This window comes from Momordica charantia (assembly GCF_013281855.1).
Source record: "Momordica charantia cultivar OHB3-1 chromosome 1 unlocalized genomic scaffold, Mcharantia_2.0 BLBB01000001.1, whole genome shotgun sequence".
Classification (NCBI taxonomy): Eukaryota; Viridiplantae; Streptophyta; class Magnoliopsida; order Cucurbitales; family Cucurbitaceae; genus Momordica; species Momordica charantia.
The window spans coordinates 20,367,117-20,394,761 of NW_028275157.1; the positions used below are offsets into that span (position 1 = coordinate 20,367,117).

The window sequence follows — 27,645 nt, forward strand, 5'->3', positions numbered from 1 at the left end:
AAAAGTCCTAAATTCTATAGGATAAAATTGACCAACAATAGATATTCTTATTACTTAGTGTTTCTGTAGAATAAAAAATAATTAATGTAGAGTATATATGTTTATTTAATATTAAAGTTTTAAATGGATGAAAATATAAATCTAAACTTCTTAGAAATGTTGATGAAAATTCAATAAAATATTGATGTTTAATGGATATTTCTAGAAAAGTTATAAAAATAACCAAAGCAAATATTTAAATTAACATATAAACCTTTCACAATTTCACTTTTTTTTATATAAATAATAATAATAATAATAATAATAATAATAATAATAATACCAGTTTACTACAATATATCATCCAACAAAATTTAAAATGTATAATTTTTTGTCTTACATTACCGAAATTCTACCATTTTGCTAATTGAATTTAATTGCCGGGCATGCCCGCGTTTCTGGTGTTGTGGCCGGACATCACCCATAATCGCAGGTTTTCGCGTATTCATCCCGTAGCTCTCGAAATTTAGTCGTTTGATTCAGTGCTGGGCAACGAAAAGGAGCTATTCACTTGAAGGTTTCAGGTAATTCATTTCGCTTTTTTCTCGATCATCATTTACGGAAGTAGTTTGGAGGCTCGAATTCAGCTTGGACTAAGAACATAATTAAACATTCCACTTTCGCGCGTTGGAACTGAAACCAATCCGTACGCAGCAAATGCGGTATTGAATATTAGTTCTTATTGATGTTGTTAGGGTTCGTTCCTTGAATTGGGTATTTTTTTTTTCAGTTCTACTTGCCTTTTCGAATCTTGTACTTGTACATATGGTTTTCTCCCGGATAATTTTAACACGCTAGCGGTTACTGATATTAAAATCTCCCCGCCGGCCTGTCTCTCTCTCTTAATTAACGATCACACCGACTTGACGATTGTTTAACTCGAGATTCTGGTTGTATGGCAGCAATAGGCATAGTATCTTGTATTGGGTATTAACCAATAACCACTATTCAGTTATTTACCTTGATTTATTTATTGATTGGTCACGATGTCTCAACTGTTAAGCTTAACTTAATTTGCAGTCTGCAGGACATGTTAAAAACGTTTAAGGCAAGATAGAAGTATGAGTTCAAGATATCATATTGGTGTTTGTTCTTTTCATTTATTGCTCTTCACTGCAGTAATTAGTAAGCTTGCTTCATTCATTTTATTCTGTTCCTTTTGTAAATGTTGTATTTTTTTTTTCTATTATAAAACCTTTTGTTTGTTTCAGGTGTCCTTTTACAGGCTGTTGAAATGAACGCAATTGCAGTGCCAAGTTCCAGTTGCTATGTTTTTGACAATTCTAGTCACATTGTTGACTTTGTATCCTACATAGTATGGTCTATATTTTAATTTACAAGGACCTAGGTTTGGTTATATGAATTACCAAATTCACAGTTAAGTGGGAGATGAGAAAGCAATTTGCATGCGTAAGACAATTAAGTCTAGATTGATCTTTCGTTAACTTTCCTCATTTTAGAAAACCTTTTCCTTAGTTTCTTGTGTCTTTAAGTTGAATTTTCTTCATATAGTTGTTAATGTTGGTGGACACTATGATAGCATCTTCATTTGTCATATGAAACTTTCTGTTTTAGCTGGCTCAATCAGAACTGAAATTAACTTCCCCTTTAAATTTTATTTGCTTGTTTCTCAATTATGCTTCTGGTGTCATGATGTTTTTAACTTTACTTAACTCGACAATTAGAGTAGCTGGATAGGACAACTATTTGAATATGATGGGAAGGTGATATTCTTTTTTAACTTAAATAATGAAACTTGAGACATTTTATTATATTTTAAGAATTCCATCTATAAATACATGAACTCAGGCAGTATTGAGTCAGGCATGTCTTGATATAGGATTCTGACTTGGTGGTTCGATTTTGCAAAGATGTGGAAAGAAGATCGCAATCGGTAATATATCTCTGCTAGATTGCTTTACCATGACCTTTGATTTACTTTGAATATATGTTTTTTGAGCTATTTACATGCAGCTTCTTAGTGCCTTATTTGATGAAGAAAGATTTACATTCACATTTCATTTTTTACTCTAGATCTACCTACTATTGGAGTTTCATCTATGAAGGCTTTAAGACTTGGGTCATAGAGTGTAGGAGTTATTGAAAATGAGTATATTTTATGTATAATTTTCTTCAGCCCAAAGGAAGTTGCTCTCCGCTCATTTTAGGCTAACCATTCTCACAGAATCATCAAAATTGACTGAGAAGAGTAGAATTGATTTCATTCATTCTTTATGCATGCAGTGGTTAAAGAGTTTTGAAATAATTTGTGCCCTTTATTACTTGGTTGCAAGTTCTCAACGGAATTAGCTCTGAAAGGACTAATATAATTTTATTTTGGAAAGTAACCAAAGGTTGTTAGTTGGAATTCTTTTTCTTTTTTTCTTCTTATAAATATTATTTTGAAAGGACAATTTGGGCCTGTAAAAAATTAATTCTTAATATGTTAGTCGTGAGTACATTACTGTGGTGAGCCAAGGTCTAAAGGCTATTTCATGCCCACTATTTTATTACCTCTGAGATCCGTTCAAGCTATGCTTGGTCTCTGGAAAATTTATACTTTCCTCGTTCTCTTCATTGTTCTCGAAAGATTGGGCAATCTCATTCAAATCTAATTCACCTGTTCCTGTATACAGGGATATGTAGATTTTGGTCGATTTGAAAAATTCAACTACTTTGTCACTGGTTCAGGACATGCCAACTTTGTTCAAGTAAGCTATGTTTTTAATGTAAATGGATCTTCATCTTTAGGCTTTTTCTCTCACTTGATGATAACGGTAGTTATCCCAATTACGTAAATGCTCTCTGTCTAACTCAAGCAAGTTGAGGTTAGTGAAATAGACGAATGTATTGTCAAATGAACGAGGGATAATGGGAGAGAAGGGCTGGACATATTGCCTTCGTACTGAAGAATGTGTAAAAACATCTCTTAAAATATATTTTTTTTTTGGATAAATTTGATTACGAGTCTGAACTATTGTGGTGGTTGGTTATGTCTATTAGTTTCAGTAGGCCTCTAAACTTTCACTTTATGTCTAATAGATCCACATCATTAGCTTTGTCCTTAACATCCATGTCTATGCCATAAAATGCTTGAAACAACTTCAAATTAGCCCATTATGTAATCCTTAAACAATATAGTCATGGTGTTTGGTAAGTGTTAAACTGATTGGTAAGTGTTAAACTGATGAAGTTAATGGTAAGGATCTATTAGACACAAATTGAAAGTTTACGCGCCTATTAAAATACTTTTAAAGTATAGAGATTAAATGATAGATTTTTGAAAGGTCAATAACCTATTAGAACATTTTTAAGGTACATGGACTGAATAGATACGAATATGAAAGTTTACGGACCGAACTTAAAATTTAACAATTTTCTTTTTTAATGATGTTGATGATGAAGAAGAATTATTGCTGGAAATGATTGCATGACCCTTATGTCTGGGAGACTCGTGATCTCCCTTGGTGTATGGTCCCTATTTTATCAATAAAATTTTCCGTTTCTTATTGAAAAGAAAAGAAAAGAAAAAGAACTTCTTATAACTTTTTATGTGTTATGGACCTTGACATCACAATCGTTCCAATTTCCACCCGTCAGGATTATTACAATGGCGACCTGACTTCTTGTGAGCAGAGTTATGACAAATTGGGGAGGACTGCGCAGGTTGGTTTTTGTATTGGAACAATCTCTCAATCCCTCAAACTATGTATTTGAATTTATGGCTTCTCATGGACAATCAGATTCTAATTTCAGGTAAATGTTATATGTGGAAGTTGTTTAAATGGACAATGTAAAGGTTAGTCAGCTCTTGCCAAGTTTTTTTCATGGATACATTAATTCCTGAAATTTTCTGGAGACTATGATAATGCAATTTTGGCTGCCCAGAACATGTGTTTCTTGGGATCCATGATAACTTAAAGAAATTTGTTATTGGAACAATTAAATAGATAGCGAATTAGCAATATAACAGCACGCATTCTACAACAACTAAACGATTTCTGGGATCCAATTTAGTCTAGAAGTGCTCTGGCTCAAACACTGTCATAGCCACTCTAAGGGAGTTGATAAAAGGATATTCGGGAGTCGCGGTGATCTATTTCTTTCATTGTTTCAGTTTCCTTTTGGTATTCTATAGATAATGCCTTTTCTGATTATGATGCCTTCTATGCAACCCTTTTAGCTTAAGGGGAGGATCCCTTGGTATTCCCTAGTTCTTTGTTGTTGTTGTGGTTTTTTTTTTTTTTTTTTTTTTTGATAATTAGGAGTCGGTGTTTTGCTTCCCTCTACCCAAGGGCACCCGTGCCTTCCCTAATGCCTGGACTTGGGAGACATCTTGTATTTTTCTTTTTTAAAGAAAATTATTCATTTTCAAACAATACATTTTGCATATTCAGAACTAGATGGACACATGCTACATTAACTCGGTGACGACTGATAAGAATTCTTCTACACTTAATTTGGTTGCAAGAATTTGAACCACCGAGGAAAATTCAAGCAAAAACTTCAAGTTTGCTTAGGATACTTTTCGCTTCCATTGGCTCTTGCTCATGGGTGGGGGTATAGCCACCTTGAAAGTCAAAATTGTAAAAAGTGGATTTCTGAATTTTACAGCTTTGCAGGTCTAGAATCCCAAGGATTCAAAAGCCTGTAAACCTGAGCAGCTTGCTCATTCGTGAGAGTCGGCTATTGTTCCAACCAAACCTCCTCAAAACTCCTCCTAAAATTAGGATCCATCCAACATTTCTTACTCTATAAATCCTTGAACATTTATCATTGTTTCCAGTTAGACAGTTGAAACGGGGAAATTAAGGTAAAGTAAAATGAGAAGCAATCCAGCCATGACCAAACCTTATGGCTGAAGCTTAAACATCAGCAACAACGAACCCCTTGTCTTTCATATTTACCTAATTTATTTTATTAGCATTTTTTTAAAATTCTATATTCATTATCTTGCACTGTCTGATTCTTAGATCTTTTAGTTATTTGAGCAGTGCTCCTATCTGCCTTTCCTGAGAATTGTATGCACATGTTTGATCTTGGTGCACTTGTAATATGTTTCAACTGATGATAATACGTTCCGTCAATCTTATTATAGGTGGTCTGGGATGCATCTGCAATATCACTTATGAGTCCAATTGCAGGTCCTGCACCGATTACCTTTATTTCTTTAAAGAGTTATTTTTTCAATTTACCGAATCTGTACATGTATGCAATCCGTGAATTATGATTTTAAGGTTTTCATGATGGGTAGACTAAAGAGTAAAGACAAGGCTTATTTATTGAAATTCATAGAACTTTGTGTAGAACATGAGTAGCTGAATGGAAACTTTCTTCTTCTTCTGAAGCATCGGTGCAAAATCTTCTTGAAAATCATGCATGGTTGTTTCTTTCAAGTGCTTATTTGTTGTTGGCTGGCCTAAGTACTTCCTTTTACAAAAGCGAAGAGAATAGTATAAAACTTGAAAGTAAAGAATCTGTCATCTGAAGTTCTTAATTAGACTATTGAGTCTAGTTTATGGCAGTGGTTAAAATTCAGTATTGCTTGGTTTTCCTGTGATAACAAGTGGCCTGATTGCTATTATTGTATTAAGTGGAAATTCAGCTCACTGTTACAGGAATTGGAGAACCCGTCTCTCCCAAGCACTGTCCAAATTTGTACCTGTCTCTTTCCTGCATTCTCTTTTTAATACACCCTCCTATTTTATTATAAATGTCACTCCACATCTAACTCCTTGATTGGGCCCCACTCTCAACCAACAATTCATGGAGAACCCTTACACAGAAAAACACAGAACTGCACTCACTCCTTAACACGTGCATTTTTTCCTGTACTGAGTTACACCGCCTCCCCTGTGCTCCCTTCTTTGAATTCAAGAAACATTGACGGGGGGCTTATCAGCATGATTGAGAAATTTCTTAATAATGTTACTTTACGTGTTAGTTCTGTAGTGTAAACCACATGTAAACCTGGCATACATCATCTCTATCCTGCATAATCCATCTTGTTGTAGTGAGTGAAGCATGGAAACCAGTCTTGTTTTCACTAATATTAATAATAACTTGAATGATTGTAAATATTGTATGGAAGGAAAACATAAAAAAGTGTCAATATTGACAAGTACATTCCCAAATTTAGAATGCTGATTAAGGATGCTTCATAGTGCACTGGCATTCGGGACAAAATTTCTCTAAAGGTGAAAGTTCTCTTGGCACTGAGAAGATAACTCACTTATAACTGTTATCTGCTTCAGAGTTATTATTGATCTTGCCATCCCTTGTGAGATACAAGGTCCACGTGTTTTCAAAGGATTTACTGTTGGTTTCCACCCTCGATCCTGGGAAATTGTAAGAAACTTATGTCGTTTAAAGTTGGTATAGAAAAAAAAGGAAAAAAAAAAAGAATTATTTGATTGAATTATTTACCAGTATATACCTTAAATAATACCACAGGTTTACAATGGTTTGACTCAATTAGGCTTCGAGAAGCCACACCATGCATTCGGGTAAAGTCCACTGTCTTTAACCCTTCATTGTATTCTGTCTCTTTGATTATGATGGTTGATCTAGTCATCTTAGTTATTAAATCTCACGTTTACTTTTCCTTTTTTGATAAGAAACCTTAAAATCTCACGTTTACATCTTCAGCTTTAGCACAGAGCAGACTCGTGTGGTTCTTTATATGACTGCAATTTCATCACTTTCCTCTTTGGTACATAGACCAATCATTCAGGTATTGAATTCATAGTCAGTTGAATGAAGAATAAAAAAAATCGATACTTTTTGTGGCTGATGCAATTTGATCAAAACATTTGCAGGTTTTTCCAGAAATTGGACTAGATGTGAAAGTATCAGGCTCAGGGGCAACTGGGAGCTACCCTACAACTTTGTCACCCTCCATGTTGATGATTGACTGGAGATGTATGTGTGTTTTTTTACTATGGAATTCTTGATAACTTATCAATATTTGTAATCTTCGTATTGTCATAAACCTGTCATTATCTCAGGTGATATTGCCAGGGACATTCCATATGAAGTTAACATCACGGTCCCTGTGGCTGATTATGAACCAATTAGTTTTTTTCTTACCAAAATGTGTGGTGAGAATCTCTCTCTCATGAAAGATATCAACCATGCAATCCCTTTAATTTGAAGTTGTAGTAAGAACTGCATTTAGTGTAAATTCTAGAAATCGAACATTGTCTGTCATGATTGTTATTTTCTTTCCACGCTGAAAATTAAACCTAAAACTAGCTTTGAGTTTCATATTTTGCAGAAAATAGGCAGGACCGACTAGGAGAATCTATTAAAGGATGGGCGACATTTGGGATACTCTCTTGCATGTATGCCAATTTTTTCTTCTTAATCTTCTGCGTGCGTACACAGCACAAGTACTTATTATCATCCGTCTGTGAAGTATCTAGATCTTCAGGTGTTAAAAAAGTTGGGGTGGTGCTGTATAGTCTGATTTCTTTCTACAAAGTAATTGGGTCCCGGGTCTCCCCATGCATGTTTTGGGTGGCTTAGAGAATATTACAATGGTCATGATTCATAGTGGGCTTGACTGAAGTGGCCCGATTTAGCTGCAATATCTGATCAGATAGAAAATAAGTCCTACATTAGCTTTCAATGCCCTGTTTAAAATATATTTTTATGGTTTTGGTGCCTCAAAAAATTGGGCATGAGCAGATTCATGGTCGTAGCATCACTACTTTGTTGTGGAGGGTTTGTTTATAAGGCCAAAGTGCAAGGCCAGGTAAGATATTTTTCCGTGCCATTGCGATCTGAAGATCTTTTCTGTGAAATGTAATGTTGTTTTTCGATATTTATGTTGAGTCGGTTGCGTGCAGCATGGAATCGATGCATTACCCGGCATGACACTGTTATCCGCTTGCTTGGAAACTGTAAGTTTACAGCCCTCTTTCTGATGTAATGCCATATTGCCATATTTCTTGTTCTCCTGAATGCAACCATTATTTCAAGAAACCAAAAAGTTCCCTTTGGAGCATCTTATTCTGTTTGCTAGTCATTCTTCTTCGTTGACATTAGAATATGCATTTATGTCATCTCATCTTTGGAGCTTTTTCCAAGCATGAAAAGGGAAGGCGTTGAAGTTTCTTTTCTTCTCATTTCTTCCGTGAAACTGGCTAGTGGCTTTATACTTTGTCTTTTCAAGATTTGTTTATTCTTCTGCCTCAGTACTGAGCTGAATTTTTGACATGTTTCAATTTGTATCCATGAAATTAGGTAAGTGGAGGAGGACAAAGCTACCCGAGAGCGGAAGGCGTCAACGACGCGTTCGTCAGTGATGCCTCCTGGGAACACCCACCATCTTCTTCTCGACGGACATGGACAGCATCTGAGAAAAATTATGGTTCAATATGAATGTCTCTTGGTTTCAGTTTTGCATCTCTTAGCAAGTTTACCAGAGGAATTTGGTGGTACGCCATTGGATTAAGGAATATAGGCAAGAGGGATGGCTTAGTCGTAGCCCTCATTGGGTCAGGATTTTAGGCCAAGCTTAGTTTTTGTAGCGATAAACATATTCATCACAATCCAAGGGAAGTAATGTCTCAACCAATTATACTATGCTCGTATCGTTACGAAATATTAGTAGTATTGACATTTATCATTAAAAAGTATGAATAAGATATAATTTGACCTTTTTACTTTGAGTTTCTAAGGATTTATGAATTAGATAGTTACTTTGAATTTACTTTGGAAAGATTTAACTTTAAACTTTTAATTGAATCAAATCGAACTTTAAATATATTTTCAAAATTAAATATAAGTTTTCTTACGAATTAATCAATAAATCCTACTACTAGAACATCAAATCAAGCTAAGAAAGGTCTCCAACGCCAAATTAAGAATGGCCTCGAGCTCCCAGAAAATGAAACCTAACACCAAAACATTTAGAACTTAATTAAAAAATCTCTAACACAATAAAATAAAAAATATTTTTGAACTTAATTTGATGAAATTAAAAAGATAGAAGCTCAACGTATTTTTCAAGAGCTAAAATAAGTTCCTGAAGAACTACTTTTATATCATTTTTTTTGACAAATATTCAATGAGAAAAAAGGGCACCGTTGATGCTAGAATTCTGCCTCCCGGGATCTTGCCGAGCAAAACAGTTCAACACTAGGATCGGTGTGGCTTACCACACAGGCTTTGATGCCTAAGTTAGTATCGGAGTAGTCGGATATAAAGAGTAGGGTTGTTAGGCATACCTCTTGGGTTTGGCTTACCCTTGTATTTATAATGGTTGACCCTAATTCGTTTAGGATCGGTCGAACCCTAATCCTCCTAGGGTTTACATTCGTCAAATCCTTGGGTCCCGACCCGCTTACCTACCTTCAGGTTTGCTTCTTCTTCGGCTCTCTTTCCTCTTTTCGGTTGCTTAAGTGATCTCTATTTTCTCCCTATAACAGGAACCATAGAAGCTCAATGCATTTTCATGAGCTAAAATAATTTCTTAAAACATTGCTTTTATTTTTTTTGTATGATTAATAAAAGTTATCGAATTTTGTGTCTGATATATATTTTGAAAAAGACAAGCAATATGAACGAATACAACCTATTATCTATCTTATAAATTTTTTTGGCAACCAAATATAATAGATTGAAGCGAGTGTCCCATAAGATTAGTTAAATTGCATGCGATCCAAACTTTGATATCATATGCACAAATTCATATAAACGTAATGGGAAAAAAAGATTATACTTGACACTAAACTTGAAAACATACCTCAATTTTTTCCCTAAACTTTCAATTTCATCAAATTGCACAGTTTTTAGGAGTATTGCAATCTTCACCTCAATTTTCATATAAACATAATGGGAAAAGATTATATCCTTAAGCTTGGAGGTTCGAAGTTAGAATTGGAGGGAGATATGAACCAGGACCACCAAGTAGCGAGAATAAGCCAATGGACCATAAGCGACTTTCCTATTAAAAGGAGTGCATGAAAATTAGTTTGAACGCTCGGAGATATATCCAAATGAAAAAAAAAAAAAGAAAAACCTATCATATAATTATTACTCAAGTGAAATTGTGCATCAATCTTCTTGTTGTTTGAACAGAACCATTTAATCAAGGTTGAACATTTGACAGGCATAATTTGTGCTCTTTGATTTGAAGAATAAGCAATAAAAAATTAATTGACATGATCTTTCACTGGAGTTTAGGGTCCCTATGAAGTATATGGTCAAAAGAAGTGGTTGTCCTAACTGCTACCCCACAACTTTTTTTTTTTTTTTTTTTTTTGTCTTCTTATCTTATATTATCTGGTTGGTTATGTTGCCTAATTTTGTATCCTTCCAATTCATTAGCACTAGATATAATTTACCAAAGTTTTGTGAGCTGACATGATTAAAGAGTACAAACAATGACTTTTTCTTTCTTTAGTGAAGAATTAAGATTTACCTTCTCCATAAAATTACCTCAACAAATGACAAAATATCAAATTAAAGAAAAAAAAGTAGTAAGATTAAAATTTTAGATGTGGGTACCAGTTGTCAATGAAGGAGATTTTGAAAGAATCCAATCCATGCTCTTTCTTTGCCTTCTCCCTTTTGAATTTTCAAGCTTCACTTTTGCTTTCTAGAAACTAAGAAGGAAACAAAGAGAGGACTGAAAGTCCCCCAATAAAGTCTCCCAAATATTAATTATCAGATGAAGAAAAAAATGCATAAGGGAAAAAAAAAGGGTCAAAAGAAGAACAATCTTCAACATCACCTGCTCTATTGACAAACTCACCCACATAAATTATTTTACTAGAAAAGGTTGCCAATATTTTGATGGAGCCTGCAGCTAAGTTTGACAAGATAAACTTAATGAACACATTCATTGTTCTAAAGTAAGTTTGGAATGATTTAGATGTCATTCTCAGTTTGTCAACAACAAGCCCATGCAAAGTAAAATCAAGAAACACGCCATTCTATTTTTATTTACTAAAAATGAAGAAATAGAAACCATAAACAAGAACGTTAGGGAAGAGGCCATGCCTAAGGATCCTATGTATATAAAAAGTTATTTGATAACGTTTCGATCATCGTAAGAAAATTCCAGGCTTTACCATGTCTCCAACTTAACCAAATTCTTAAGCATGCTGATAATGGACAGGACTAACAAAAAGCACAAGAAAAAATAAGCTACCAACTCTTACCTACACTGCAAGTTAGCTACCAAATCCATTTATCTTTGTGTCCCCTGTTTTCAACAGACACGACCTTTCCACAAAGTCTCCTCTATAAATACCCAATACCCATTTCAACTCCTTTCACAGCAAGCATTTACATTTCAAAGTTAAAGAATTTTGGTCCTAAAAAGATTTCAATATGGCCAACCTTTTGAGCTGTGTCTTTGTTCTTTCCTTGCTTGCTTTTGCTCCACTTTGTCTGTGTAGTAGAAATGGTGGCTATGGGTCTCTGTTCCCTCAGTTTTATGACCATTCCTGCCCCAAAGCTAAAGACATAGTGAAGTCCATTCTGGCAAAGGCTTTTGCAAGAGAAGCTCGTATTGCTGCTTCTATCCTTAGACTTCACTTCCACGACTGTTTTGTTCAGGTCATTTGGGCAACATCTTTTTTGTTCTTTTGGCTTCTAACAAGTTTTAGATGCATACCCTCTAATAAAATGCACTTTAGAGCAAAAAACTATCTTTTTTTAGTGGGGTGCAATTAAAAGTTGCATACTTATTGTGATAATTGTGTGTTTCAGGGGTGTGATGCATCTTTACTATTGGATAGTAGTGGAAGCATTCAGAGTGAAAAGAACTCGAACCCAAATAGGAACTCTGCCAGAGGGTTTGAGGTGATTGATGAGATCAAATCTGCACTGGAGAGAGAGTGCCCACAAACTGTTTCTTGTGCTGATATCTTGGCTCTGGCTGCAAGAGACTCCACTGTCATTGTAAGTGCTGTCTTTTGTTTTGTTTTTTCATGGTCGAATTATATTGATGTTAACGAAATTTACTCATATAATTGGACTTTGATAGACGGGTGGACCCTATTGGGAGGTCCCATTGGGGAGGAAGGACTCCAGAAGTGCAAGTTTGAGTGGGTCCAACAACAACATTCCAGCTCCAAATAACACTTTCCAAACCATTCTCTCAAGATTCCAAAACCAAGGCCTTGACATCGTTGATCTTGTTGCCTTATCTGGTAAAGTTCTTTTTTTTTTCTTTTTAACTATAAACACGTCACATCAATTAGGATCCCAAATTCCAATGAAATGAACTTAACAAAAATTTACAACGTAAGTCGACTCTTCCTTTTATTGAAATTTTAAAATGAAATCTTGAACACTGAAATCATATAGACTTAGAGTTAAAAAATGTTTCACCGTACTCTAGATCAAAAAATAGGATTGGGTCAATATCGATGAGTCAAAATAGTCACCCAATCGAGTATCGTCATTTTATTGAGAAAAAAATAAAAAGCTTTGAAATTTGGATGCAGGAGGGCACACCATAGGAAATTCGAGGTGCACCAGCTTCAGGCAGAGGCTGTACAACCAGAACGGCAACGGGCAACCGGACAAGACCCTTCCGCAGCCGTATGCGGCGGAGCTCCGGGGGCGGTGCCCGAGATCAGGCGGAGACAACAACCTGTTTTTTCTGGACTTGTTCAGCCCGACAAAGTTCGACAACAGCTATTTCAGGAACATAGTTGCTTACAAAGGGCTCCTCAACTCCGACCAAGTTCTCCTCACCGGAAACGACATGTCGGCTGCTTTGGTTAAGAAATATGGAGAAGACAGCGAGGCGTTCTTCCAGCAATTCGCCAAATCTATGATCAAGATGAGCAATATCTCGCCGTTGACCGGCTCCACTGGAGAGATCAGAAAAACTTGCAGGAAAGTCAACAATTAAACTTGGGTTTCGTGGAGACTACTGCATATTTTTCTGGATTTTATCACCTTTTTTTTTTCTTTTCTTTTTAAGATTACAAATACGTGTCTGATCTGATCTGGGTTTTGTTTCCTTTACTTTCTGATGTGCGTGTGTTGACTCTTCATTGGCCTCTATGTATTTGCTATAATTTATAGTTCTTTTTCACTATATTGCGAAAAAGTTGTCTGTTAAAGAATGAATGAATGAGCAACCTTTAATTAATTTATAGTCTTAACGTGGATTCTTTTACAAAAATAAATTAACATTGACTTAATGCTTATGCTAAGGGAAAGGTTGGATCTACTTTCTCGCTAACATTGTTGATAATATTTGGTACTACAAATAAATTTATCTTTTTTTCTTTTGAATTCAAATAGGGATGAGAGGGGATTTAAACCTCTAACAATTTTAAGAGAGATTATTGTAACTTTTCTAACTATTTTTATATTATGATTGATAAAGGTTGATGTGTATAAAATTTCAATATTATGAAGATGTTAATATAAATGTACAATATAATAAGACTTTATGAAAATATAAAAAATTTATATATACTTGTATATACAACATTAAAAATAATTGCAAACAAAAAAATTATATGTGCATCACCATCCAAATAAAAATCCAACCAAATTAAATACATATATAATCCAACATCGCAGTTGGTAATATATAACCTATAATATATGCTCTCAAACGACATTGTGCATTATATATATATATATATATATCAACGCTAATACTAATGACCCATGAAATTAATAAATAGAATCAAAATATAGGAAAGAAAATTTAATATGCACCACCTATATGCATACACAATAGTTGTCTTTATGGGAGTTGGAGAGTCTATGGTCTGTTTCGGCCAAGTCTGATGACTAGAGAGTCGACTACGACAAGGGGGACTTGTGCGCTAGTTGTATTATGTTGGAAAACATCAAGAAATTTGTCCAAAAAGACTAAGGAATCTGTCGAAAAATATTAAGGACTCGACCGAAAAATACCTTATACACTGGCAGTCTTCTAGGTCACCGTTGTTTATATTTGAGAGATATTAGATTTTCGATTAAATGAGAAACATAGGCCGCACAATTTTAGGTATTTCAAACAAATTTTAGAGAAACCGTCCAAATACAAATTTTATTTCATGTTTTATTTTGTGGTTTTTTGTTTATTGAATATATATTACAAAGTACCTAGATAATTTTCTTATGAATTTCATCCCTAATAGGTCAATCTTTAGACAATGTTGTAAATGGTTAAAAGTTAAAGTCAAATTTGTAATTTGAATCCTCAAATAGGCTATAGTTGTATACTTATCCCAATTTTTAAATTATAACTCAAGATTTTTTTTTTAAGATAATGAAAGATGACGATAAATTTAAATTTTTACATTCCTTATCATTAAAGCAAGAGAGAGAAATGAAGGGTGGTGCAACAAGAAAACGAGAGAGTAAGGAAGGTAGAGATATCTTAAAAGATTTATTATTATTATTATTATTATAATATAGGAGTCTTTCCGTTCAAGTTAAATCAATAAAAATTTTCTTAATCTATGAGTCAAATCGGTTTCTTTTTTTCTTAATCAATCTAACTCAAATTGAATATTTTATAATCCAACTCAACTTTCAGTTCTTCTGATAGCCAGATTATTTGAACACCCTAAACACGCGTACCAAATATTATCAATCTTCGTTAGGAGAAAAGAAAGAAACGAAAAAAAAAAAAAAGCAAACCGTCTAATTACCATTGCGGAATGAGATGGACCGGCTCTTTGCCGAGACGGCCCAAGCTTTGTGGATCAACCTGATTCCAAAGCCCAACTAAAAAGCCCATCCAGTGAATTTACTGGCTCGCGCTGCTTCATTCTCAACGGTAGGGTTTATGCTCGCCTTCCTGCGATTCCCGGCATCTGAACGACGGCAACAGCCTAAATTCCAGCTCCAAACTCATTAACCATGAATGCGCAGAGCTCATCGCCTCACTCTGCTTGTTGCTGACTGAACAACATTAGCGATTTATCATACACTGAAGGATGAGATACTTACGAATTCTTTCCCCTCATTTCTCGAGGATTTGCAGAACCTTCGCTCAAACCCCTTGCTGTGATTCTTCGTCTACTCATAGTTTAAATCTTCTAGGATTGGGGAGCTTGGCATCTTCTTCATTGCTGAACCATCGGAATTACACCACTGCTTCACCGGAATCAAGACCAGCCCCTTCGGAGAGAGTTTCGGCCATTGTGGATGAGATCTCCGGGCTCACTTTACTTGAGGTTGCGGACCTTACGGAGGTTCTGCGCGAAAAATTGGATGTGAAAGATATGCCGGTAATGGCAGTGATGATGCCTGGGATGGGGTTCGGCGGCTTGCAAGGCGCAGGCAAGGGTGGTCCTGGGGCAAAAGGTGGCGAGGAGAAAAAGGCTGAGAAGACGGCGTTTGATGTGAAGCTTGAAGCTTTTGATGCTGCCTCGAAGATCAAGGTCATCAAGGAAGTGCGAACTTTTACGAATTTGGGGTTGAAGGAGGCTAAGGATTTGGTGGAGAAGGCACCAACCCTTCTGAAGAAGGGAGTCACAAAAGAGGAAGCTGATACCATTATTGCCAAGATGAAGGAGGTTGGCGCCAAAGTGTCAATGGAGTGAGGTACTGTAATCTACCCTTTTTAGAGAATTTTAGAACGACTTACATTTTTTATCTGTATGTCAAGTTTACAGACTATTTTAACCTATCTTAATACATGCGCATCTATCAAAACTTCAACACTAGTTTCTCCCAGCAACTGGATTTATTTTGGGGTTATAGTCAGGGTTATGGACTCATGGTTACGAATCTTGATGTTCTTTGATCCAAGTTCCTAATTGTTTAGCAGAACTTGATCACATATTCACAACCCCCCGAGGACCTAAACTTGTCTTGAGTATTGCAAGTATGATATTGAGTTCTACAAAATGTGATATACTATATCTCCAGCACTCCTAACTTGAGAGAGGTCCTTGATTGAATTGGAATTTGAGACACAAAAGTATGCAGTTGCGGTTGCCTGAACTAGCCTGGAGCTACTAAATGGCTCAAGTGAGTGCTCTTTCTTTTGGATAAGAAACAGATTTTATTAATTATTGAAGTACACCCTTAGGACGGGCACGAGGGCCCTTGGATATAGGGGAGTAAAGCTCCAACTTCCAATTATTAAAAAAAAAAAATTATTGAAGTATACAGTTGTTATTATACTTTAGGTTGCCAATGGCACCAAATAAAAGGTAATTTGTAAAATGGGTTCTATAGCTCTTTCTGACAAAGGTGATATACTTTTAGCTCCCTAACGTGGAGAAATTTTAAGACTTTGAGATACGAGTGTGGAGTTACGTAAGACTGCAAGTGTAACCTAGCCTGGAGCTACCCAATCGCCTGAGTATGTGCCTGTTTTCCGTTTCTTGGAGTTGATAACAAATAGCAGATGATGGACTTTAAAATGCTGCTGTTTGTTGAAATCTCAATATGCTGTTGGTTGTTCAATTCATCTTCTTATAAAGCTTTATGGCTTATGCTAATATGGTGCAGTTAGAAGCTCTTTAAATTTTTGGAAGCGGAACAAATGTTGGTTGGGATGATTAAACTTGTACAGGTTCCATGTATTCATCTTCTAGTTCTAGTTACCTCATATTTGGACGATCATTGTTTTGCTGGGGGTCAGGTCATCAAGCTATTCCTTAAGTTTATATTCCAAAATATTAGTACAGTTAATGGCAACCTAACAATTTAACATCATAGTAGCATTTGGCAATGTCGTGTTCAAATTTTTTTCCCTTCGTAGTTTCGTTAAATATTACGAGGGCTTTTAGAGGTGTTGGGAGACAATTGACTTATAGAGATAACCTTGAGACTCTAAAGTGCTGAATGCCAACTAGTCGTATTTATTACTGAGCATGCGGCATATTACACTTATTAAGGTGCAGGGTCTATCCGTACTCTGTATGCTCTATTTATTTTGATTTTAGCACTTCTCTGATTTTTTTGAATAGCATATGTGATTCATTCAACACATTTTCCACTATAAGAGTGCAAGTGGCCTGATTTTTTTGAAAAATATGACATTTAGCTTGAGGCCATCCTCAGTAATATGAGACTGCAAATTTGCAATAATTCAATTCAATAACATTGGGTAACATCATTGTATCAACCACTTAGCATTTCCATTTTTGTAAATTTCGTTTTTTTTTTTTTTTTTGCCCACAGGGATGCTGCAGAAAATTCAAAGCTTTATTTTCAGTCAGAGCAGTAGTTGAAGATACAACAACGTGTCTGGAAATTAACTTTGACAGATGATGAGGACATGGGATTGTCTGGTTTCCTTGAAAATATATGGAGCATTCTTTAGGAGAACTTTCCATATTTTTGCCTCGTCATGGAATTGTATTGGTGGATAGATATTTCTTGGTAAAACTTGCCTTTTGTATTCATAGATTCCAAATAACTAAAATCACCACCCATTGAAGAAGAGAGTTCTCAACAATGGTCAATGAGTCCTTTTAGGAATTGGTTCTTGATTCATATTGGAAGACAGTGGAAGAACAATTCATCAGCTTTATTTTCCTCTCTCAATGCAACTTTGTAAACTCAAACGTGGGTAATGGAAGCCAATGTTGAATGTACTACATGGCTAAAGTCTCTGGTTCGACCAATTGGCTCGGGAAATTGTCGACATTTTTGTCAGCTCAGGTTCAGAAGATTCATTTAATAAAACAATAACTTAAATATAGTCGTGTGATAGAATGTGATTAAGCTTGGAGAAACTTTCTCATGTAGACCTCCTATTTTTCTGGGCTGGTAGAAGAACTTGGAGGAATTGAGAAGAACAAGAATGAAAGTGCTTATTCTCTTGATTTTGTTTACCAAAAATTTGGTGGAATCAGACTTATAATATATTTAATGTTGTTTATTAAAATTGTTTGAAATCGGAATCAAAATCAGATATATAATTATTACTGGCATATTCCTTTCTTCTCTCTAGCTAATTAAAAATGCATTATTAGGCTAATATTTCTTTTAATTACAATAATAATATGTTTTAATTTATTTTATTACTCTATTTAATATAGTAAATATTTTTTATTATAATAATTTATTTAGTATTAATAAATAATGAACAATTAAAATAAAATATTATTGACACTAATATTTAATAATAATAAATTCTATTGATACTATTACTAATTACTAATAACAAAGTAAACTAAAAGAAATTAAATATAAATTCATAATATTTTATAATAAAATCATATCAACTCATAAAAATGGTACAAATTTTTATGAAGAACAATTATTAGTAATATAGATGAAAAAGAAATAATATAAGTAAATATAACAACTAATTAGAAAAATTCATGGTAAAAGTTGGAAAGTAATTATCCTGTTTCATTCCACACACTTTTGCTAAACACCACAAAGGAAATTAAGGGGAAAAAAACAAGATTTCTTGAGCTTTCTAAAATTACTTGAGAGGGGAATGAGATTTTATAAACAGTTCAATTTAGCTCGGAATCTTAATTACAAATGAGATTGTTTTGAAAGTTTTTTAGAACTATTATCAAGAAAATATACGGAGGTTTATTTGAGGAGTATCAATTTATCAAAGAAATTTCGATATACGTTTTCCCAATTTTCTTTCCTTCTCCATTTCCAGATTTTCATTCTACGTCGGTCTTCGACTGAATTACGAATATTACTTATCGGAAAACTCGGGGTTTGGTTTTGCGAACTGCAAACTCGTGAGCGTAACTCGCTGGGTCATGATTCTGGACTCGGGTACCGTTGTATAAACTTGTCCCGCCGAAATTTTATTCTACTGAGTCACGACGTCAGGTTTTTTCTCCATGTCGATGAACTGAAAAGAAACAAGAAAAAGGTTTCGGGGTTTATAATCGAAGCCGCAGTCGGATATGTGGCAGTGGGAGAATGCCACAGCAGGCGCCGTCGCCGGATTTGCCACCGTCGCCGCCGTGCATCCTCTGGATGTCGTCCGCACCCGCTTTCAAGGTAAGCATACTTATGTGGGTACTCAAAGTTAGCTTGCGCGCGTCAACAAAAGATCTGGAATTTACAGTTTTACTTCCTTCGAACATTAATTTTTTTCTCGACTTGTCTCCGGAATGGCAGTTTATGATGGCAGAGGATCGAATCTCCCGACTTACAAGAACACTGTCAATGCAATCTTTACTATTGCTCGGATGGAGGTTCGTAGATTTGGTGTTTGCAACTCCTAATTCCTTTTATTTCATGGCACTTACACTAACTTCACGATTTATTTAACTGAAGAACTAAATCAATATAGTCCATTCATTGGCTTTTAGATGAAATTTGTTCGAATAATGCTCGCCACTTACCCTTTCTGGAAGAAATCCTCCTCGCATAGACCCAATTCTAATTCTGAATCTCAGACCGATTTGCATACATTACTTTGGAAATATAATTTTGTAGCAAGTGCTTTAAGAATGCCAAGATGGTTATTTTATTTTACCTCTTGCGTGGGGGGCATGAAAAATTATCATTGAGGCCCAAGGATGTAAAGATGCATATTTCTTTTTGTTGTACTAAAATGATGCATTAAAATGCAGTAACATTTTCCCTTTTTAAAAAAACTAAGGAATTTGCACTTCCTGCATATCATACATCTAATAAAGAGCCCTGCGATGAACTGCTTTAGGAAATCATCCTAAACAAAGGTGGTTGCATCTAATTTTAATAAATATAACTGTTGGTAGCCCTGCACGAGAGATCACTTGTATCTTGTCCCTATTATTAACTGATGAAACAGAGAGGCAATATGCTATTAGTTAGGCACAAGTTGATTTTTAGCTCCCCATTGTCCTTATGATGTGTTGATTGCCACGGGAAAATTGAGTAGTGGTTAGTACTCTCCTTCTGAATGAATGATCACTTCGGAATTTTGAACTTTCAAGTTACTTAAATGTTCCTTGTGGACTTGTTTTGTCTCAAATTTTTATTGCATAGTATAGTGGTTGATTTCCCTCCACTCCCATTTTGATTGGATGCTTTCTTTATTGCAGGGCTTTAGGGGGCTATATGCAGGCTTCTGTCCTGCAGTTTTAGGGTCAAGTGTTTCTTGGGGTTTATATTTCTTCTTGTAAGTAAATAAGTTGTACAGCTTTTTCCGTTTTACAAAGAAGCATAAAACACAAATTGAACATCCTGACACTCGACACTTAACATCTATTCACCCTTTTATAGTATGATATCTTCTGTTATTCTCTTCTAAATGTCAGCAGTGTAAAATGTTTGGTCATGTTAGCACAACAAAAATATTAGAGGAAGAATTGAAATTTGAACGAGAGGCATTGGGCTCATGATGCAAAGCTTATAAGTTTTTTTGGAAAATTTTCACTTTGAATTCTCTTTTCTCATAAGACATTGAATGATTCAAAATTTAGTCTCTTTGGTTATAGGTTTCTCTTTTGAATGACAACTTTTAAGATGTTGCTTCATGAAAATATAGAATTGTTTTCCTGTTGCAGAAATGCAATTAGCTTTTATAACTCTTCTTCCCTATTGGATTCTAAATGCAATTATCTAATATAAAATCAAACTTTAAGCATGTAAATAGGTTAAATTATACAAATATATTTAAGCATTCTTATATGTTTCTATATCTTATCCATACCTTTAGAAAATGGCATATTATTGTGTTCATTTTTGTGCTTTTTAGTCTGCCCACATCAATTAATCATCAGTTGCTTTTGACCCTTCCAAATTTGACTTGAGAATATTGAGTCTGCATAATTCACATGTTGAAACACACAGCCTTGTTTCTTAGGAAGAATTGTTTTTATTTAGTTTTTTAAAATTAAGTAAATAGTATTTACATTTCTGATGGGAGGTTAACTTTTATTAATTAACAACTCTTGTAATGAATTTCTGATACACTTAACTAGTTATCTTACTCGTGATTTATAATACAAGTAAAGAACTGAAATTTGTCCAAGTGATCGATTAATTTAGTATTCTTTGCTTTGCTGGCTGAACATTTCTTCTAGGCTTTGGAACTCCATTAAATGTTCTCCCCCATTTTATTGTAGCTATGGCAGAGCCAAGGAAAGATATTCTGACAATGGAAGAAAGAACTTGAGTCCTAGTCTTCATCTTGCTTCTGCAGCAGAAGCAGGAGCTTTGGTGAGTTTGAGTGTATTTTTTTTGTGTTCGCTCATTGACATTTTTTTTCATCGAGCATATGAAGTCCTACTACATGTCCTTGGATATTTTATGCTTGTCAACGTTCAACAATTCCCTTATTGCACTATTTAACTTACTAGAAGAATGTTTCTCTCTTCATTGTTTTATATTTTTTTAGTTTTATTATCTTCACAATCATGGTTCTACTGCCTCATCAGGTTTGTTTTTGCACAAATCCAGTTTGGCTTGTGAAAACAAGAATTCAGCTTCAGAATCCCCTTCATCAAGCTCAACCATATTCTGGGCTATATGGTCTGCCCTCTATCTTGCACTCAATTAATAATAATCTGCTCTCTGGGATATACCTTATCCTAGTAAGTTATAAGATCTTACGATTTTAATTAACTTAGTTACTAACCTTCATTATTTTCTCATTCTCTCTCGCTCTCGCTATCTTTCTACGTGTCATGATAAGGCTTATGATGATGATAACGATGTTTACTTTGGGAATTGTGATGCTGTTGTTTTATAATATAAAGTTTACCTTGATTTTTAGACTTGTCATGGAATATAATCTTTTCTGAAAGATGAAGAAGAAACAATTAATTGAAAAGAGATGAGAACAAAAAAGGGGGAAGCAACAAGAAGTCCAAACCCACTCATAACCCGAAGGATATTACAACAAAATCCTCAATCGGAAAGGATGAATAATCGAAAAGATCCTCAACAAGAGTACTTCATCTAGTGACTAGGAAGACTATATTTGTTGATTTCCTGCACATCTCTTCAAACATGTGCTAAAATCCTATTATTCATACACGCCAAGTTTGCCAAAAGCCGGTAACAAACAATTAAGTCCCAAAATTTTAGCCTTTTCTTTTGAAACTTGAACTCTTAACTAGTTGGAACGAGGTATGCTCATCCTAGATGAGGCATACCATTGGAAGTTGAAAGTATTACTGATGAGCCTTTCAAATAGTTACCAAAAAGGGACAGTGATAGGAAAGGTGAAATGATCTCCACCCCTACACTTGTGGCGAATGCACTGAGAGAAAGATTGTAGCATGTGGTATCTTTTCTGAGGGGGCATGGTTATTTTTTAATCTCGAATAGTCATTGGCTTTGAACTTCATGTTATTACACTCCTGTTCTTGGAATAATAATAAAATAAAGACTATGAAGCTGAATTTTATATCTACGTTCTTATTACATCAACAGCAACAGTAGTTTTTCCTCTCTTAGATTTCTCATTTATTTTCTCTATTACTTCTCATTCACTTGATTATGTGCTAAATCTATCATGTGCGATTTCAGATGCCTTCAAAACCATCTTGAGAGAGGAAGGTATTGCAGCTCTTTACAAAGGGATTGTTCCTGGCCTTATGCTTGTAAGCTGTTGCCATTATAGCTGATATTACCTTTGACAATTTGATTATTTTGCTTTTGCACATTATGAATCTCATGATATTAATTAATTTTCAACTTTTCATGCCTCATTATCCATTGTACTATTTTCCCCCCTTCCCCCCTAATCAAACATGGGCATGATTTGATGGGGTGAATTCTTAGATGTGTTTGGTTGCTCAGCAGGTTTCTCATGGTGCCATCCAATTTACGGTTTATGAAGAATTTCGTAAATTTATCGCCAATTCAAAGTCTAGAGAGACCAAAGTGGATGCTCAAAGTTCTGGGGAATTACTGGTACAAGTTTTTGGCTTGAGGTTACATAACATCATTATGGTGTGTACTGGGAGAAGTGGAAAATATTTATTCGATCTAGCAGCATAACCTTTTCAAATGCTTTTCCTCCATAAAAAACTAATCATTTTTCTCCATCAACAGCAAATAGCAATGCTATATACAAAGATATATCTTTACCGCTCCCATTCACCTTAGTTTAGGTATATATAAGATGTTGCAGTAATTACAATAAGCAACATCATAAGTTATAAAGAACCAGCGCCTTCTTTTCTTTTCTTTTTTAGTAAAATCTAGATGTGAGAATCTACTCCATTAGTACTTAGTTTTAGGCCTCACCACATGGAATGGAAACTCTTACTGTGAATTGTCTTTCTCCTGCAGAACTCAGTTGATTATGCTGTTCTTGGAGGATCTTCTAAAATTGCTGCCATGCTTCTGACATACCCATTTCAAGTAAATATAAATTTGTCTTGATGGTGTGAACTATGGTGTAGTTTTTTTTTTTTTTAATTATTAAATAGTCATATATCTTAGCTGATTCTTGAATGACTTGGATTTCAGGTTATACGAGCTCGATTGCAGGTATTCCAATAGACATAATCTTTCAAGTTCTATCTTCTAATTTTTAAATCTTAGCATTAAATACATGTCTGCTTGCAGCAACGACCAGGCAATGATGGGATACCGATATACATGGATAGCTTCCATGTTCTTAAGGAAACTGCACGGTAAGAACTACCCGTCCAATAATATTTTCCTACCAGGAGAATAAATGTGCTCCTATCTGTGAATTCTGCTATTGCTCAATGCCTTGAAAATTAGCCAAGGAACACTGTGAAGTGAAGTTTTGAGTTTTGTCAGCTCTCGCTTCATAATCTTATGGCATGAAGGAAACTTGTTTATGTACCCTGCAGGTTTGAGGGCATTCGTGGGTTTTACAGGGGAATCACCCCAAACCTTCTAAAGAATGTTCCTGCTGCTTCGATCACGTTTATTGTGTACGAAAATGTCTTGAACTTGCTCAAACGGACAAGACATAGGGAATAAAATTAATTGTTCTAACTATGCTGCTAATTCCTCAATACAGAAGCTGGTATTTGAATTCCTGAAATATCTCCTTGTATTGGAATGTTTTATATTCTAACAATTCATTATTCAAATTGATCACTTACTCTATTAAGAATGAAAATCTCTCTGCTTTTTGGAATTACAGGTGGTAAAGCACAGAGCCTATTTAGACTAAGTCAAGTCATTTATTGAGGAGAAAGTTTACGGATGGAAGAGATCATTTCCTCCGAGACTTGCTGAGCTCTCTCCTGTTGGATGAAATGGTGGGTGGCCGTCCAATATAACAACTTCAAGGTCGGGTACGAGGCTCCTGAATACATCTCCTTGCTCATATTCTTTGGTTCCCGCTGATAGTGTCCAATATCTTTATCACCTTCTAAAATTTTTGTTGGGACTAAAATTTTTTTATCCCTGCCATGGTGCCACCCATTTTGTTACCTTAGTAAAGTGAGCAGGCTTCATTTTTCAAAGCAATTAAAAAATAAAAGAAAAAAAAATCTAGTTCACATTGTTATCCCTTTGTACTCTGTTGGAAAATAACCAGGAAAGTAGAAATGTGAGTCCATGATCATTACTGCTTACTTACATGTCCATAGCACGAAAGTAGTTTAAAGGACCGGTGAAGCCAGATTTTCGAAGTCATCAGCATACACTTGGAACTCCTCTTCGGTTATCCATGGGGGCCAGCTCCATTGGCATCCCTAGGTAAGGTAATCAATGATATCCCCATATCAGCAGGAGCTGAGATGGATTCTTTCTCCACCACCATCATGTAATCATACTTTGAAAATGCTCTCTGCTCTTCTTGGTCCCTTCACCACAAACAAGTACAAAGGAGTTCAGTCTTCATTCCTGTTGAAAAACAAAGAGGAAATTCTTGTGCTGACCAGAAACTGGACCACATTTGACCCATCTCAAATTAACCTTCTGATAAATTCTAACAGATTTAGTTTGTGGAGATCTTGGAAAGCAAGGAACAGCTAAAGCCACAAGGCCCTTGAACAAGCTCATATGCCACCTACTAACTGCTCCCCAATCTATATTCCCACCACCATGCCTAATTTCAGAACACTGTAGAATTACAAATACGGCATAGTTCTTTAGGCCTGTTTCTCCCCAAAATGGTCGATGAGCCCATATTTCCGAAAAGCTTCAGCCACAGTGGTCACTCTTATCCCATCTGCTTACTTTGGTCATTCTTTATATTTTATGGGAAGCCATTGTGAAAGATGACATGCTTAAGCAAGTGTTGAGTATAACTCGTCTGTTTTCTGATTCAATCTGAAAAAACCTGGATGACCAGAAGCTAGGAAGAATTTCACATTTCTATCCAAATACAAACTTCTAACTGCTAATCTGTTTCCATTTTGCCAATCTAACTTGAGAAAAAATTATTGTCAAAATTATCTTTACACCTTTTCTGATCTCTTTCTCTTTGTCGTCCCCTGTTTTCTACCACTTGATTGAAGGAAAATCAAAGAGAAGTTCTTTCCATAAAAAGGAATCCAATGAAATGTCTATTCCACAATAAGAAATGGGTCCTTTTGAGCTTCAACTGCATGTGAACATTGGATTCTACGTTGATATTTATATGATAGTGTCATTTTGCTAATTTAAAAGTGAGTAGAGAAAAGAGTGGATGGCCCAATACCTTTTTGGAGTGTCATTTAGAATTTCATACAGCTGCAGTTGTCCATGTTAGTACTATAATTATGTTGACTTTTTGATATTATAAGTTCCAATCGTACAGCTCTCTCTCTAAAGCCAAACCAATGTCTGTAAGCATAAGAAAGAGAAATTATGGACACATTTTTGTAGAAGGTTCTGTTAGCTATCATGATTACAGCCTCTAACTAAAACTTACATTTAAAATATCATATTGCAATCAATCTCATACACCAAATAGCATTGTCTTATGATTGAAACACAATACTTTAAAATCCACTGCCGATAACTAACCATTAACAATAAATTATACACTCACTAACAACATAAAGAGTGCTATCTGCAATTTTCAAACCTGTAGATCAGGGCGATTGATCCTCTTGTCACTCCAATCAGTGTTGCATAATTTGGCGGTAAAGATAAATTTATTTTCGAAATTCTCAAAATCTCATTTTAGTTTAGACTTGTACTAAAAAAAAAGGCTGAAAATAGTGTTGTAGTAAGGAAGTAGTAAGATTCGTAGATGACTCACCAAGTGTTTGCTTAAATGCCTCAATGGAGACGTGGATCATGATGGCGAACGTCAAACTGTATAGTGTATAGGGGTCCACAGCGTAGATGGAGGATCAGGATCACTCACTTCGAGTCGCAGAGAAAGAAGAGATTGAAGACTGCGGAACAGTGTTCAAAGTACTGAAGCATGATGAGGACAGGACAAGGCGAATTATAGGAAGTGGTGAAAAGAAAAGAGAGGAAAATGGGGAGACGGCGAGGGGCTGACATCTCCGGCGCCCGCCCCTCCATCGGCCCAGTGGGCTTCCTTCACGTGCTCAGTTTCTGCACATGCCATTTCTAAGGTGGGCCATTGCTTCAATCTACAAATGGTGAACTACAGAGACCCATTGTGGCCCGACCCATGTGATCTTCTTCTTCTTCTTCTTCTTCTTCTTCTTCTTCTTCTTTTTCAACCCCCCACTATAACTTTATCTGTTCAAACAGTTTCTTTTTCTTTCTTTTTTCTTTCTTTTTTTTCCCCCACAACTCAACAACCCAACCCTCTCTTTCTTTCTTGTCTCTTTTCCTCGTTTTGTTCCATTCTTTTCATACTTTAGTTGCCCAACACCATGAATACATCAAAAATAGGGTCGGCTGAAGCAGAAATTAAAATCTCTTTTGTTCCACGATGTAGAGAGAGAGAATTTAAAATTTGCATATCGAACCAACTATTATTACGGGCAAACAGATTTTGAAAAACTTTCCATACAAAAAGCGAGAGGTTGCAAGTTTTTGGCCAATCTCTACAGGGTTGACTATTTGTACTCGAGGGAAGATAATAAGTAGAGTTCAGATATGGTCATTGAATCGTGTGAGTTTGAGAATGGCATAATTAATTGCAAGCTATCTCGCTGGCATAATTAATTGCAGGCTATCTCGCGAAGGAAATTGTAGATTTGATGCTATATAAAACATAACCATAGAGTCCAAGTATTAGTAGCAAGAAACCAAAAACGTCGACTCGGCATGAATATAGCTCGACGAATTGAGATATTACTTGCGTTTTTTAAGTTGGAAGTTTGAATATATTGTTTTTTATTTGGCAACTCTAGTCATTTTGCTTTCATTTTTACATAAAATATATTATGAGAGATATTGTTTCTTGTTTATATATCATGGATTTTTTATTTTCCTAATTAATATGCGGACTAGCTAGTTTGTCTTACTAAAAAGGTTGTATTAAAAAATTAAAATTGTAAATTTTATTTCTATTTTGTCCTCCAATGAAAATTTATGACTTCATCCTTATTATTTAAGACTTTAGCAACCTTTTTAAAAGTCTACCCATCACATGGGTTAATAATAAATAAATAAATAAAATAAAGAATATAAGTTTAGTCAAGAATATATATATATATTTTGTATAACTCCAAAAAATGAGAGTGGAGAGACTTGAATCGATAACTTCTTGGTCAAAAACGGTTGAGTTAAAATCATGTATGCTAATCTAGAGAAAGTTAAAAAGTTAAAAAAAGTAAGAAAAAGGGTAGAGTGAGGTGGCAAGTAAAACACTCAGATCGATCACCGACCCGA

The 27,645-nt window shown here is 35.2% G+C and overlaps 5 protein-coding genes across 7 annotated transcripts; 4 read left to right on the plus strand and 1 right to left on the minus strand.

The window, feature by feature from the left end:
• Positions 1–385: 385 nt before the first annotated feature.
• LOC111005698 (G-protein coupled receptor) lies at positions 386–8,708 on the plus strand. 2 transcript variants are annotated; one of them, XM_022277301.1, is made up of 18 exons: positions 386–563; positions 1,060–1,164; positions 1,251–1,342; positions 1,725–1,763; positions 1,880–1,933; positions 2,676–2,750; positions 3,640–3,705; positions 3,796–3,838; positions 5,138–5,183; positions 6,294–6,387; positions 6,493–6,545; positions 6,688–6,772; positions 6,858–6,960; positions 7,047–7,139; positions 7,316–7,382; positions 7,729–7,795; positions 7,890–7,943; positions 8,287–8,708. In XM_022277301.1, the coding sequence occupies exons 2-18, from the start codon at positions 1,101–1,103 to the stop codon at positions 8,422–8,424; spliced, it is 1,233 nt and encodes a 410-aa protein (XP_022132993.1). In that variant the 5' UTR covers positions 386–563; positions 1,060–1,100; the 3' UTR covers positions 8,425–8,708. The 2 variants fall into 2 exon arrangements, with proteins under 2 accessions (XP_022132993.1, XP_087977013.1); XM_088120887.1 differs by lacking the exon at positions 1,060–1,164.
• A 2,601-nt stretch (positions 8,709–11,309) lies between these two features.
• Positions 11,310–13,172, plus strand: LOC111005720 (peroxidase 72). The gene is made up of 4 exons (XM_022277336.2): positions 11,310–11,610; positions 11,764–11,955; positions 12,041–12,206; positions 12,504–13,172. The coding sequence occupies exons 1-4, from the start codon at positions 11,383–11,385 to the stop codon at positions 12,914–12,916; spliced, it is 999 nt and encodes a 332-aa protein (XP_022133028.1). The 5' UTR covers positions 11,310–11,382; the 3' UTR covers positions 12,917–13,172.
• A 1,624-nt stretch (positions 13,173–14,796) lies between these two features.
• Positions 14,797–17,693, plus strand: LOC111005287 (Ribosomal protein L12 family protein). Its single transcript, XM_022276738.2, has 2 exons — positions 14,797–15,582; positions 17,173–17,693. Exon 1 carries the CDS (start codon positions 14,973–14,975, stop codon positions 15,579–15,581), a length of 609 nt encoding a protein of 202 aa, XP_022132430.1. The 5' UTR covers positions 14,797–14,972; the 3' UTR covers position 15,582; positions 17,173–17,693.
• A 798-nt stretch (positions 17,694–18,491) lies between these two features.
• On the plus strand, positions 18,492–24,406 carry FOLT1 (folate transporter 1). Of its 2 annotated transcripts, none has more exons than XM_022277651.2 (12): positions 18,492–18,972; positions 19,093–19,169; positions 20,004–20,080; positions 21,030–21,123; positions 21,342–21,435; positions 22,438–22,511; positions 22,711–22,824; positions 23,206–23,277; positions 23,386–23,406; positions 23,485–23,552; positions 23,739–23,917; positions 24,038–24,406. In XM_022277651.2, the coding sequence occupies exons 1-11, from the start codon at positions 18,876–18,878 to the stop codon at positions 23,869–23,871; spliced, it is 921 nt and encodes a 306-aa protein (XP_022133343.1). In that variant the 5' UTR covers positions 18,492–18,875; the 3' UTR covers positions 23,872–23,917; positions 24,038–24,406. The 2 variants fall into 2 exon arrangements, with proteins under 2 accessions (XP_022133343.1, XP_022133344.1); XM_022277652.2 differs by having other exon boundaries at positions 18,495–18,972; positions 22,714–22,824.
• LOC148213424 (alpha/beta-Hydrolases superfamily protein) lies at positions 23,972–26,407 on the minus strand. Its single transcript, XM_088124107.1, is given in 11 exon segments — positions 23,972–24,161; positions 24,163–24,245; positions 24,248–24,299; positions 24,301–24,330; positions 24,475–24,524; positions 24,527–24,617; positions 24,620–24,704; positions 24,787–24,830; positions 24,832–25,042; positions 26,198–26,250; positions 26,339–26,407. Coding segments are annotated over 11 exon segments (852 nt in total). The 3' UTR covers positions 23,972–24,077.
• Positions 26,408–27,645: the final 1,238 nt, after the last annotated feature.